The sequence below is a fragment of the Mandrillus leucophaeus genome, unplaced genomic scaffold, assembly GCF_000951045.1.
Source record: "Mandrillus leucophaeus isolate KB7577 unplaced genomic scaffold, Mleu.le_1.0 Scaffold343, whole genome shotgun sequence".
Lineage (NCBI taxonomy): Eukaryota > Metazoa > Chordata > Mammalia > Primates > Cercopithecidae > Mandrillus > Mandrillus leucophaeus.
The window spans coordinates 1,307,172-1,321,748 of record NW_012103621.1 but is presented as its reverse complement, the minus strand read 5'-3'; the positions used below and the strand labels follow the sequence as shown (position 1 = coordinate 1,321,748).

Below are 14,577 nucleotides of genomic sequence, written 5' to 3'. Positions count from 1 at the left end.
GGCCTGGTTGGACTGGAGGGTACAGAAGCCAGTGGCCTGGCTGTGGCAGACACCCACAGTGTCACTCTGTGCGTAAGGGTCGCCGGGGATGCCTAACCTGGGAAGCATGACCAAGGCCCATGGGGTGGATGGACTGTCTCTGAGCCCCTGCAGGGCTGTCATGGAGCAGAAGGACAGACATGTTCTTGGGTAAAAATTTAAGAATACAAAAAACATAAAACCTTTCTAACCAGAGAGTGTCTCCCCTGTGAGTAGTGAGCTCACTGTCACTGGAGACATTTAAGCAAAGATAGAGCCATTGCTTGTCTGGGAGACTGAAGGTGATTCTTACCCTTGGAAAGAAGTTGAAGCACATGGATTCTGAGTTCCTTTGCTCTGGGCTTCTAAGGCCTCTGCGATTCCAGAGAGTTTGGACCAGGAAAGCGGGCCTGCCTGGGGCTGAGGCCTCCCATCTGGCTAACATAGAGATGTTTTAATAAGGCCAATCCCAGTCCCTGGGAACCTTCAGCATATTCTGTCAATGTCAGGCTACTGGGCCAAGAAGGGAGATTTAATATGAGCCCTCAATTCACAGCATCCCTTGGGACCTGGCGTCCGGGGGCTCAGCCACACTCTGTCCCCAGCAAGTGGGTTCCTGGGAGCCACAAGGGAACCTCCACAACCCTGCAAGTTGTTGTCTATGAAATGTAGGGAGCAGAAGCCAGCAGAGTGGAGGGGCCACTTCAGATGCCTCTGGGCCTCAAGACTGATTTCTGTCCTCTCCACCCTGGCAGTGCCCAGGTTCAAGCCTTTTATGTGGATTATTTTAACATGCCGCTCTGGTTCTTGAGCCCTCCAGCCATCCGGAGTATACACACAGATGAGGCTTCCCCAAGCACAGCTCTGCCCTGCTCTAAAACTGCCCATGGCTCCCTAGTGCCAAGTCATTAAACTTCAGCTCTCCAAGAAATGCACCAAGTGGCCTCTCTGGGCCTCGTTTCCACATCTCCCTGAAACATACCCCATGGCTCCATCACGCTCCCTTCCTCCTGTACCTCCAGGCTATTGCCCACACAATTGCCCTGGTTGCAAGATGTGACCTCTGTCCCTCAGGCAAAGGCCTGGCTCTGCCTAGCTCAATGCTGTGCTCCTTGTACCTGTGGCCACAGTTATTCCAGTCTCTCCCGACTTTCCCAGCGACTCATGGGAGCCACTGTGCAGGGGAGGAGGTGGCTGGGGAAGCCTCCCTATTACTCTGTAATTATTTTACGCCATATATAGTATCAGTCCCTTAATAACAGGGGTTATGGCCTCCTCTCCTAAGATCATCGGGGCCAGTTTGCTTAACCCTACACAAACTCTGTGAGTTCTCATCAAGAGATCGTCCAGCTTCTATTTAAGCTCCTGCAGTGATGGAGAGCACACTTCCTCCTCTGGCAGTGCTAGAGTGAATGCAGTATTCACTCAAGTAGCTGTCCCACTTTTGCTCTCTCAGCTACCCATCTCTAGGGATAACCTAAAATTCTAGGGAGGGCAATTAGGTGGCACGTATGCCACTACTTCCGGCCCCGTGCCATAAAAGGCATCAATAATCCGTCATTCGAGTACTCTTTCCATCTGAGCCCACCTGCAACAATCTTCTCCAAACAGCCCTCCAAGCAGCTGGTTCAAATTGGCCATAGCTAATACTCAAGAAAAGCTCTATTATCCCTGGGCAGAGGTTAGCCTGCCAGAGGCACTCACCAGAAGCCCCGGGTCACAACCACCCAGATTGTGAGCACAGAGCCTCCACAGGCTGGTCCTCCTCAGTCCTAACTGGCCTCACATCCCCATAGCACCTGGAATCTAACACGGCATGCAGTCGGAGCTCAGTAGATGCTTGCTGGAGTGAAGGTTTGTGCTCTTCATGTGGCCTCTGAACAGATGTTTGCCAAGCACCTCCTGCACCCAGGTGCTCTGCTAGGCACGCTCAAGCTGAGTTTGGCTCTGAGCTCAGCCCACTTAAAAGAAGAGCCTCTTTGATGCCGTCTGCCTGTTTCCTCTCCTCATGGCCCTGGGTGGTCTACGTAGGCAGGGATCGTGCCCTGAGAGGATGCTGAGCTCCCACACACAGCCACTCTGCCTCTCATATTATCACTTCTGTTTGCTAAGCCGGGTCATAGCTGATCCAGCCAGCTCCAACCGGTGGCTTTGGGAGGATTAAGGCAGAATTACCCAAGCATAATTACATGTCTCTCTGCTATCTGCTCTGCACAGCTCGCTTAATGGGATGTTTGCATTCAGCCTCTCTGTTTAATTGATTAAGTGTCCTGAGTACCCCCCAACTGGGCCAAGGACAGAGTGGGCATGCAGAAACCTTCCTTGAGTGAGAGGAGCTGAGATCAGGCAGAGCTGGCCAGAGTTGGGTCAAAAATGATCTTCAAGAGGCCCAGGGCTTTAGGATGATTTCTAAACTTGACCTTTCCTTCTCTACCTCTAGCCTCAGGCCTAATATCCACAAGGACGCGGTAGGGAGAGAGATTATTCCACCTCGGTTTGGGTGTCTGCCAGTTTTAAACGTAAAACCACAAAGCAAACCGCCTCCAAACCCAGCAGCATTTCCCAGTGAGGTCCATTCCCTCCTTGTGCTGCCACCCCCAAACAGCCACCAAGACTGTGTCCCAAGGCAGGACCTGAAACTGACCATAGACCCGTGATTCCCTCCAGCCCCTGATTGGCATCTGCTCAGCCCTGAGACCCTTGTGGCTGCCTTCGCATTTGCTGTCTCTCTCTGCATTTTTCCCTTCAGCTGTGATGGGCTTGCCGTCAAGGGAGGTGGCAGAATTCGGGGATTCAACACCTTGGGACCCTCGTCAGGAGAGGAGGGAGAGCAGCAGGGATGTTGTCCAGGGCGGTTAACTGGAAACACAGTGGCAGTGGTGATGATGATGATGATCATGACAACGAGGCTCATGATGAATGGGAATGAGATGAAGGTCTCATTGTCGATATGGAGGAAGGATGGGTAGACCAAGAACTCGACACCCTGTTTTCTGTCTGTCTGTCCATCCAGGTTGGAGTGTGGAGTCCTGCCGACGGGCTCAACATCACAGAGGTTGCCAAAGGCCGAGGTCCTAATGTCACCGACTCTCTGACAAACAGATCACTCATTGTCACCACAGTGCTGGTAAGAGCCTGCAGCCCCTGCAGGAAGGACTGTCCAACCTGGGGGTGGGGTGGCCGTTTGGGCTGAAGAGTCCCCTCTATCCCCTCCACCCGGAAGATGGAGGCTGCAGGTAGGTGGAGACAGTTAGAGTCAGTAGAAAGCTTTCAGAGAGCAGCTGGAGTGCAGCAGTGCTGCTCACTGCCACGGGCGGAAGCTGCTGTGTTTTTGCATCTCACTCCCACTCACTCCCCAGTTCCTTGACGTCTGAGTAGGAAGCACGCTGGATATTAAGTGGAATTAAGGGGGTTTGACTGCCCATTGCAACCTCAGTGAGGATCCGCCTCTCCCACCCCAGTTCCCATGCAAAAACTTTTCCAACAAGTCACCCCAGCTGGGGTGGGTGCTGTGGCCACACCTCGAGAGCCCAGCAGGTGCTGGGAGCTTGTACACATGCCGCATTCTACGGTGGCCCTTCTGAGAGCTGTCAACCACCACCACACCCCCTGACTGGAATCACACCCCATCTTCTCTCCATTCCCCAACTGAAGAGCACCGCCTTCTCCTGACCCGTTTCAACCCAAGAAGCAACTCTGGGGGTCTCCCATGGGCTCTCTGCGCCTTTGAGCTCACACGTGGACAGGAGAACAGACCCAGGCTGCTGGCCTCCTTGTGCTGCCAGTGCTGTGCCCACTCCATGTGTGCCTGTCCCTCCTGGAAGGCCTCAGGGGTATCCAGAGACTCAGGACAGATCCTCTCAGGGACACAGCCCTGCTTCTGGGGGCTCAAGTCGGGCCATCCTGGGGAGAGGCAGCCCAGTCACAGCCTGGTGAATTATGACTGAAGACCCTTTGAGGACAATGCTGGCTCTAGTCAGCTCCTACTTATAATAAAGCAAATATGTTTATAAGGACCACATGCTGGGGTCAATCCTCTACACAAAAGGGAGCTCAACCTGGTTTGGATATAGTGAGGCTGCCCTGGAGCAGAACCAGGGCCAGACTGGTCACCCTATACCTGGCCCCTTCCACGGTGCTCAGATGGGGCTTGTTCTCACCCACGTGTCCCCAGAGGCAGCTGAACCATGCCCTACTGGGTGGTCTTAGGTCCTCCTCCCTGGGATGATTCACTGTATATGTGCTTGGTGGCTGGGTGGCAGATGTCATGGAACAGGAAGGGAAGTAACAGGGGAAAAGCCGTTCTTCCAGGTAGCCCAGGGAGCGGCAGATACCAGGCATCCTGTCGGCATCCAGAGATAAATGTTAGCCTGTGAGTCTCACCATCAGCCCTCGGGGTTAGGATGATTGAGAGGATCTGAGCTAAAGATGATAGAGATCTCACGGTAGCTCCAGAAAAGCTGCTGACAGAGCCTGAGGAGGTGGTCTCGGGGGACACCTGCCCCCCTCTTTGGAGCAAGACCCCTACTAGCATCTTCCCTAAAACCACACATTCCTGCTGGTCTTTTTTGATCAACTTTGTTTACTAAACAAATATAAAAATCAGTCTACTAAAACCAATAAGCCAAAATGTCTCAAGAGGAACAGGGTAAAAAAAAAAAAAAAAAAAAAAAACTGTGATGTAAAAATGTAAAGGATGAAAATAAACAAACAACAAGAGCAAAGGGATTAGGGTGAAGACTAATGTGCAATTAAAGAGATGTTGATGTGGATAAAAATAGAAAAGATAAAGGAGGGTTAAAAAGAGAACAAAATAAAAAGGTTAAAAGGAAAATAATAAAGAGAAAATGAAGATAAGGAATGAGATAAAAAGGAAAGATAGTAAGAAAGATGAAAAATTAAATAATTTACAGCTCTGACTAGACAAGGTAAAAAATGTAACACCCAAATGTCAAAAAGCGAAAGGATAAAAGTGTGACAAAGCTAAAATATAAAAGGGTAAAAATAAAATAATAAAAAGGTGGTAAAAGATTAAAAGCAGAGCTGCATAAAATGTGAGATATAAATAAAACACTTTTCACAAGGCAAGATTAAAAAAAAGGTAAAACTAGGATGATTTCGGAGATTAGGAAGAGAGATGATTAAATGAGCTAAGGTGATTCAGTCACAAAACAATACTCTGAAGAGTAAGAGGCAAGCTAAAGATAATATACCAAAAGGATACAAAATATAAGCACCTTGAAAGACCATGGGGTTAAATTTTATTAAAATGGCAGCAGCCTGATTTCAAGGGCATAAAACCCTTCTGCAGAGGCACGGGGGATTTTTGCTACATAAGCAGAGGCAGAATCCAGGAGACACCCCATGCTCTTGACCTGTGAGTACTTACAGCTTCTCTGTCAATACTTGCAGCTTCTTGCAAAGATCCCTGACCTGCTGTGCTCACTGAGTCCCCAGAGGTTGCATTCCCAGTATCCTGCTGGTTCCTAGGAACCCCAGGGCTATGAAAGGAGAGAACCTGTCTTGGCCCGTAGCCTGGTCACAGCTCCATCTGTCCCACATCCTTTCAGCTGCAAGGCATCTGGGCAGACACAACCCCAGCAGCTCTTTGGGACAGGCAGTGGCACCAGGACATGAGGAAAGAACAGTTTGATGATCAAAAACACAGACCTTTGGGGTGGAATCCTGGCTTTGATGTTGATTTGCCTTATGAACCTGAGAAATTGCTCACCCACCCTGTGCCTCAGTTTCTCCACCTGAAAAAGGGAGGTGATAATAGTCGTACCTACTTCGTAGAGTTCAGAGGATGAATGATTAATAAAGTGGCACAGAGTGCTAAGTGACTAAGTGACAGCTGCTATTGTTATTCATTATTATTGATTACAAATCCAGTCCCCAGTGAACTCAGCTTGAATACAGCATGCAGAGTGAGAGATCTTGAGAAAACCTCCACTTCTGTCCATAGGCAGAGCCCTGAACTTCACCAAAGACCCCTGCCCATGGCCACAGGGGTGATCTCTAACACAGGCTGTTGTGTTACAAACTTAATTTGCCTTTGAATGCTTTCCAGGTTCATGGCCATTCCCTGGCTCACCATAGTCCCTCACTCTGTCTCCAGCCCTCCCTATTTGTTTACACTGGGCTGCTTCTTATAGTTGTGTTTCTCAGCTGGCCCTTGGAGGCATTAGGGTTTGCAGCCTCATGGGTCCCTCATAGCTCTAGTCTCCTACTGAGATATAGAACTCCAGATCAACCACCACCTCACCTTCTACCTTGGCCATGGTCTCAGCTCCTGAAGCAGATATCCTGCCGCCCATGGATGGGGCCACTGACCATCTTAACCCCATGATGTAGTATCAAATACTCACGTGGCCTGGGGGTGACTGATGATTCAGCTCTCTCCATCCCCAGTGTCCAGAGATCATTGGAGGGTGAGGTGTGCTTCTCCCTATGGGGCAGTGAGAGAAGCCTACTCTTCCTGGAGGCAGGGGAATGGAGGGAATGACCTCTGGAGTATCCCTAATGGGGACAGAGGATGTGACATAGTCTTTACATGGGCCTCCAAGAAAGTCTGTCTAGCCGGAAGTGTCCTCGGAGTCTCCTGGGAGAGAAGAGATGCTCGCTCCCATGCAAGGACTGGTCTAGGGCCCCCTGAAACTAGAGTTGCTCCAGATGCTCCAGAGAATATTCCCAAAAGGCTCAGCATGGTCTGCATGCCTTGGAGCCCTAGGGAATGCTCTCAGGCTTAGGCTCTCTGGGACAGCTAAAAGGTGACAGGGAGTGGCCCAGCCTGGCCCAGCCCCAGTCCCTGTGGCTGAAAATCCAGCCCCATGCTTGGCAGCCTGAATGTAGGGCCAGCACCTCCTGCTGAGAGCACAGCCCCAGCCTGTCTGGGAGGATGTTGTCAGGGCAACAGCACTTTGAGTGACAGGCAGGTCCCAAGGTACCAGTACACAACATCAAACTGCTCTGCCTCTAGGGAACAGGGCCTGGATCCAAGACCCCTGATGAGGGGGAGTTTCTCCTCCCCTTTCTTTCCCAGGAATCTGGTGTAGCAGAAAGCAGCAGCTCTGTGTGAGCTGCCCCCAAACCTACCTACTATTCTCCCCTCTCTTGAACTCCCAGCGTTAGGTGCTAAAGATGCCTTACCCTGGACAGACAGATGGACAGAGCCCTGGCACTGCCCTTTCTGGCCCCTCAGAGCCACTGGCAGCCTTCCCCATTCCTGAGATCGAAACAGCAGCAGCAGGAGCCTGGATGCCTGCCCTCCCCCACCCTCTCGCCGCCCGGCCCCAGCCTCTGTTCTGGTTCCACTCTTCCACGAGCTCATGAAAAATTCATCTGCCCAAACCTCAGCTCACACACTGAGAAAACACACCCGGCCCACTCTTCGGGGCCCAGCTTTTGAAGGTTCAAGATTCGTTTGGCTGCCGATGTGAGCCACGGTGTGGGCATGCTTGCGGGTGTGTGGGTGGGTGTGGGACCAGCTACACACGGGTATCTGGATACTAACTGATGGGTGAATTTGTGCCGTGTGCACATCGTGACCCACATAGGCTCAACTGCCTGCCAGGCAAGCCCCACACTCAGCACCCAGCAGCAGGAGAGGGGAAAAAGCTGGGGCTGAAATGTGGGCTGGGAGAACTATCCCAGGCTGGGAACCATTCTAGGCCCCTCCTGCTGGGAGAACAGGACTCCTGATACTGTGTGCTGGTTCTAACTGGCTGAAGCCAAGACGTCAGGTCCAATGTCCTTGGCCTCTGTGTCTGAGAAGGGTTAGGCAGACAGGACATCTGAAAATGTGGTGCATTTGTGCCAAGGACATTGTGTATACTTATGCGTGCATGTGTGACTGTGGGCTGATATTACCTGTCAGAAGGGAGCTTCAGAACCCAGGTATCAGGTAGCTAACCCCTGGATCCTTCCCGAATTGAGGATAACCCCCAAGTCTCCCTCTTCCAACTCCATGGGCCCTGTCACTGGGAGAGGCTTAGCACTAGGCCTGGCTTGCACGCTGGGGTAAGTGATCAGAGAGAAACCAGACCAAGAGCCCTAGCAATGGTGAGTCAGAAACGGTTATTTTTCTGGACCCCTGTTTTCTGTGACTTGTTGAAGAGAAATATTACCCCTGTTCCTACGGCTGTTCTCCCAGAGCAATAGGAGAGCGTGAAGTTATGAAATTGAGGGCACCTTCACTGAGCAATCGATTAGCAGCCGAGAGAGCTTGTGAATTGGCTGTCTGGACATTTCCAGTAATAAATTGTGAAATAGTCCATGAATAAGTAGTTGGCGGAGTTCAGAATTACCCCCTAGGAAATGTTGCAGGTCTAGAGACACATTACTAAGGCGAGCACCATTTTAATGCTCTGGGCTTTGGCTGTTAAATATGTATGCCATCCGCAAAGCACTTCCCGAAATTAATGGCATTTTACAGCTGCTCTGAAGGCAGCATATTTATATGGAGATGTATAGATTCTGGGGCTGTGGTGACTTCACAAATGAAGTGCTAATTTTAGAGGATCAGGCCAGGGAGGGGCGTGAAGACAGGGTCAGGAAGTGAGCTGTCTCAGGGACCTTTCCTGAAATGGTTTTCCACTATCAGCCATGAGTTTTAACCTTTGAAGACACTGGGCGTGGCCTCTAGGCTGCAAAGGTCATTGCAGTAACTGGCCAAATAGCATACAAGAAAAAGATAAGGATGATGATGATCAATAATAATAATAATAATAATAATAATAATAATAATAATGGCAGCTAACAGTTGCCAGGCACTATTCTGAGTGCTTTTCATAGACTGACTCATTTTATCCTCACAACAACCTTGTAAGGCAGGTTCTATTGTTTTCTCCATTTTACAGAAGGAGGTGAATTTTGCCTAGGATTCTATGTGTGGTTGGTGGATCCTCTGGGAAAGATGGTACCTTCTCTCTAATTCTTTCCATCAGCTAAAGTCAGGGCCACCAGGTGCAGTGGTGCAACTTGTCCATTGCACAAGAGCATCAACCAAAAGACCCTGCTCGCCAGGCCCCATGCCGGGATGCAGGAGTTTTGCCCAGAGATGAATCTGCATGAAGGCAGTGCGTGAACCAGCCAATGTCCTCCATCCTCCAGCCTCAGCACTTTTCCCAGGCCCCACCTGGACTCTTCTCCAACCTTGTTGAGCTGCCTACTTGGTTGGAAGGCGAGTGAGAGAGGCACTGTGATTAAGCATGGCACCTAGCCGAGGGTCCAGCTTCCTACCCAGTTAGACTGGGAAGTGGTTTTCTCAGAATCCCTGGATAGTCAGGAATCCCTTGGGGATTCAGAGACTGCTCCACTCCCACCAACTCTTTCCCTGAAGCATCCCAAAGGACTGTTGAAAAGTTCCAGTGGATCAAGCATGGATCAGGATGGGATCTAGAGAAGTAGCACTGCTGGGAGAGAGGACCAAAGACTCAAGCCTGCCGCCACAGCGGGAGCCTGGCAGGAGGCTGCTGATGAGCATCTGCTCCTAGAACCTCTGACGAGAGTCTTCACCTGGCCTTCCACTGCCCATCCCACCCAGGGGTTTATGAGGTCAAGGGAATGACCCTGCCAGTTGATAGAAGGATGCCTGTAATCCCAGCACTTTGGGAGGCCGAGACAGGCAGATCACAAGGTCAGGAGATCGAGACCATCCTGGCTAACCCGGTGAAACCCCGTCTCTACTAAATAATACATACAAAAAACTAGCCGGGCGAGGTGGCGGGCGCCTGTAGTCCCAGCTACTCGGGAGGCTGAGGCAGGAGAATGGCGTAAACCCGGGAGGCGGAGCTTGCAGTGAGCTGAGATCCGGCCACTGCACTCCAGCCTGGGCGACACAGCAAGACTCCGTCTCAAAAAAAAAAAAGAAGGATGAGGCCCCTCCATAGTTAAGCATGTGCCTTAATCTGGGCATGCGGACATGAGCTTCCTGGTTTCCATGCATTCTGTCAGCTAACCGTGGTCACACAGTCACTAAAGGCTTGAGGCATTCCGTTACATGGGGGTGCTGAGGCAGGTCTGGGGACGTTTGGCTGACAGAAAGAGGCCTAGGAGCTATAGGCAGGAACAGGATGGGGGCGAAGGAAGGAGGTTCAGGTGAGTCAGAAGAAGACTAGAGTTGTCCAGGAACAGCCTCTAGGAGGGCAGCCCTTTACCTGATTTGGGGATCTGGAAAAGCAGATTAACTCCAGAATGTCTGACCCCAGGGAACAGACAGGAGAGCCAAGCCAGACAGAGGTGCAGCTGACTGGGAAGGATTGGAACTGGATCCCATCTCTGTAGTTCAGCTCCTGTGTGATTTTGGGCAACTTACTGACCTTCTCTGAGCATGAATTTCTTCATCTATCACATGGGAACAGTGTTACTATCTTGCAAGCTAGTGAGGCTTAAATCAAACAGTCTGTGACAAAGAGTTTAAATCAGTGCCTGGTGCAGAGTAGGAACTCAATTGTGTTGAATTTTCTGGGAGTTCAGTGCATCCATCACGGACGCGGGATGGGGCTTTGTGAGTGAAGCTGGTTAGACGGTGCCGGCAGAAGCGTGGACTTGCGTGTTGACCTGGATTTGGGGACCTTGCTGCATCAGAGCCCACAGTTGCTGCACGTCTCAACTGGATGAAGTGGATCGCCTCTCTCCACTGGCCCTTCTGCCTCTTCTCCCAGTTATTCTTTGCAGGGTTGCCAGGGGTTTGTTTCTAAATGAGAAATGAGACAAAGTCATGCTCTGGTCAAATCCTGTTCCAGGCTCCCCATCACCCAGAAAGGAAGAAGCCTGTGGTGGGTGGTGGGGGTGGATGATGGGGGGTCTGGCATGGGACAGGCATCTCTGATGTACAAGTGTCTTCCTGGGGATCACCTGCCTCCGAGGGAGGGGCACTGTAGGTCTCAGGGCCTCAGGCACAGAACTTGTACTCTGGGATCACACTAACCTGAATTCGGATCTTCTCTCCCTGACAGCTAGGGGGCTTGCACAAGTCACATATCCTCATGAACTTCACTTTCTGTATCTATAAAATGGGATTATTCATACCCACCCCAGAGGGCTGACATTAAGGTGAAATGAGGCGATACAGCTCCTGTCTGCCGAGCTCTGGGGCTCTACTGGACTCTGTGCTAGGCCCCCCATGGGCATAAACTCATTTGCTAATTGACCAGTGCCCAGCGCAGCCACATACCAATGAGCTGTCCCTGTTACCAGTAATCATTCCCCTGGGATCCTAACACAGGGGAGTGAGGAGGTTCTTGGAAAGAGAGAACAGCATCCGGCAGCGTGTAAATCTAATCTTTTAAATTGGAGTTGGAAGAGAAGTTAGAGCAGATGGCTTTCTGAAGGGCTTTCTACAGCAGTGTCCTCAGACTTGAGTGGACATCAGAATTCCCTGGAAGGATGGAAACACAGATCGCTGGGCTCTCCCCAGAGTTTCTGGTTCAGTTAGGTCTGGGGTGGGGCCTGACAATGTGCGTTTCTAACGAGTTCCCAAGAGATGCTGATGCTGCGGGTACAGGGACCACACGCTGAGAACCCTGGCCTCTATTACTAGTGCAGCAAAGAGACCATGGGCTTTGGGATCAGTCTCCAGTTCAAAGCCCTGCTCCACCGCTCACTAGCTCTGTAACCACTGGGCAGTTAAATCAGGAAGTACCTACTGAGCTCCCACCCCGTACCAGGTAGCCGTTTGTGAGGCCCCCAGCTGGCTCTCAAGACATGTGCTTTCGTGCTCCTGACTTCACGGGCCCTTTATCTAAGCCACTCTAAGTGGTTTATAAAAACATGAGCAGAGGTCCTAGCCGTGACTCTCCAGTGCAAGCCTGCCTCCGCCCTACCCTCTCAGTCTTCATCACTCCCTGCCCATCTGTCTCTGCAGGAGGAGCCCTTTGTCATGTTTCGGAAGTCAGACAGGACGCTGTATGGGAATGACCGGTTCGAGGGCTACTGCATCGACCTGCTAAAGGAGCTAGCCCACATCCTTGGTTTCTCCTACGAGATCCGGCTGGTGGAGGATGGCAAGTACGGGGCGCAGGACGACAAGGGCCAGTGGAACGGCATGGTCAAGGAGCTCATCGACCACGTAAGCATGGATGGGAGCACGGGAGGGCGCAGGACCCTGGGGAGGCTCGGTCAAGCACTGTCTGCACCACAGGGCTGGGCAGCCTGGCAGAGGAAGGCGCTGGGGACAGGAGTGATGGAGATGAATGCTATGACCTTGAGGACTGGGGGGCCTCAGCTGAAGAAGTGCACCCCGGCTTTGTGGGCTGCCTTGCTTATGCTCTCAACGCCATTCCCCTCCATACACACAAAGATGCACTGGCACCCATCTGATTCAGAACTAGCCCCACTGGCATCTTTGATGAACTTGCTCTGGGGGCCTGCAGCTTCTTGGTGTCCTCTGCTCCTTTAAAAGCCACCAGAGGATGCCGCAGCTATGGGGCAAGGCACCCACACAAGACATTTCACCAAATTCTGGGACGCAGAGAGAAACCTGTCACTGCGTAGGGTAACTCTGGGTCTAGTGGGAGTCCAGGAAGCTGAGAGCTGGGAAGAAGGGATGAGCAGGGCCTGGCTGGAAGCACCAAGGAGTTAGCCTCTTCCTCTGCCTGGGATCAGGAGTGGACTGAAGACAGCTGGGAGACCAAGCAGGCAGGTGTGGGGGGTGGGGGCTGGGGGTCCTGGGCTTCTTGGGACATTGGGAGGAAGAGGGAGAAGCCACAGGCTGGGGACACCCCTGCAAGGGAGGAATCAGGAGGTCCTAGGCTCGAGTCCCAGTTCTTCCTCGTTAGCTTTGTGAACAGGGCAAGTTGCTCGACCTGTCTGAGCAATTTCCCCATCTGTAAATTGGGCCTGTTAATACCCCTTCCTCATGCGATCGTTGTCATAGTGGCACAAGACTGGGCCCAGAGTAAGTTCAGTAAAAGGGACCCTGGTGAGATGCTGTGAGCAAACACACCATAGTTCTCAGACGCCCAGGCTGTGCCCAGCAGGTCTGGGTTCAAGCCTCAGTTTTGTTGTGTGACCAGGTAAGTTCATCAATCTCACTAAGCCTCAATTTCTTTATTTCTAAAATAGGAGTAATTGTTGTTGTTGTTGTTGTTGTTGTTAGAGACAGAATCACCCAAGCTGGAGTGCAGTGGTGCCATCACAGCTCACTGCAGCCTCAAACTCCCACAAGTGATCCTACTGCCTCAGCCTCCTGAGTAGCTGGGACTACAGGCACAAGGCACAGCACCTCGCTTTTTTTTTTTTTTTTTTTTTTTTTTTTTTTTTTTTTTTGGTGGAGAATAGGGTCTCACTTTGTTGTCCAGACTGTTCTCAAACTCCTGGCTTCAAGTAATCCTCCTGCCTTGACCTCCCAAAGGGCTGAGATTACAGGCATGAGCCAACATGCCCTGCCTGAAATAGGAGTAATTAGCAACTACCATAGCTCCTGTGGTTGTTGGGGGAATTAAATACGGCACCATTTCCACAGGCTTACCTGGCACACAATAAACATGACCTGCCTTTCAGCTCAGGGCCCTCAACTTGACTGCAGCATTTTCTATCCAGGAGTTGCTGCTGAATTCAAGGACCTGATCCATACTGGACCCCTAGATTCCTTCTCCCATTTATCCTTCTAACAGCCCAGTGAGGCAGGTACTGTTATTAACACCCATTTTACAGATGGAGAGACTGAGGCAGAGAGAGATGAAGTGGTGGAGCCAGAATTTGGAGGCTCCCTGCCTTGTAGCTCTGTGTTCCAGCTTCCACAAAGAACCATCCTGACCCCAGGGGCAGGACAGAGGAAGGTTCATGCAGAGATCTTCACAATGCACAGAGCACCAGCCAAAGGTTTATTATGACTTCACCTCTCCAGGATGGGAGCCGGCAGCATCGGGGCCTTCAGTTAAGCCCCCTTGCCTCTGTCTGAGGGGAGCTGCCCTGCAGAGACCTTGGAGGTCACAAGTGGGGAGGGGCTGGAGCTCAAGGCATGAAGGGTGGAGCCTGGCCCAGTGGAGTCATTTCCTAGTCCCCAGCAAATTGGGGCCCTGTGGAAGTCTAATAGGAGACCTAAACGGTCAGGAGCGTGAACTTGAACCAGGTTTGATTCAAACTCTTCCACTTACTAGCTGTGCCTTCCTGGATGTTTCTTAACCTCTCTGTGTCTCAGTTTCTGCATCTGTAAAAGGGAAATGATATTAATAGGACCTACTTCGTAAGATTGTTGGGAGGACTAAGTTAACATAGTGTATTACATAGTCAGCACCATGTCAGTATTTACTATTATTATTTTTATTTTTATCCTTACACCTATTCCTTGGAGGCTGGGGAGGGGGCTTCAGGAAGTCCCCTTATCTCCCTGAGCTGCACTTTCCTAACCTGACAGTGAGAATAATAATACCTGCCCCGTGTTCTTCACAGCTTGTTGTGAGCCTCAGAGGAGACAACTGGTGGGGAAGCAGCTTCTAGATTGTAGAATTCAATATAAACGGAAGGGAGTGGTGTTGTCACCATTATTAGTAATAACTATAATTATTATGGAAATTAGTCAGCAGGTCCCAGAGGCATCTCCATCTTATCCACTCC

The 14,577-nt window shown here is 51.1% G+C and overlaps 1 protein-coding gene across 1 annotated transcript in view; it reads left to right on the top strand.

Annotated features, from left to right (window-relative positions):
• GRIK3 (glutamate receptor, ionotropic, kainate 3) overlaps positions 1–14,577 on the top strand; it is a 242,992-nt gene that overhangs the window by 180,532 nt on the left and 47,883 nt on the right. Inside the window, exons 9-10 of the mRNA XM_011989018.1 lie at positions 3,032–3,145; positions 11,885–12,088. Of these exons, the coding sequence (XP_011844408.1) occupies positions 3,032–3,145; positions 11,885–12,088 (318 nt within the window). The remainder of the gene's footprint in view (positions 1–3,031; positions 3,146–11,884; positions 12,089–14,577) is intronic.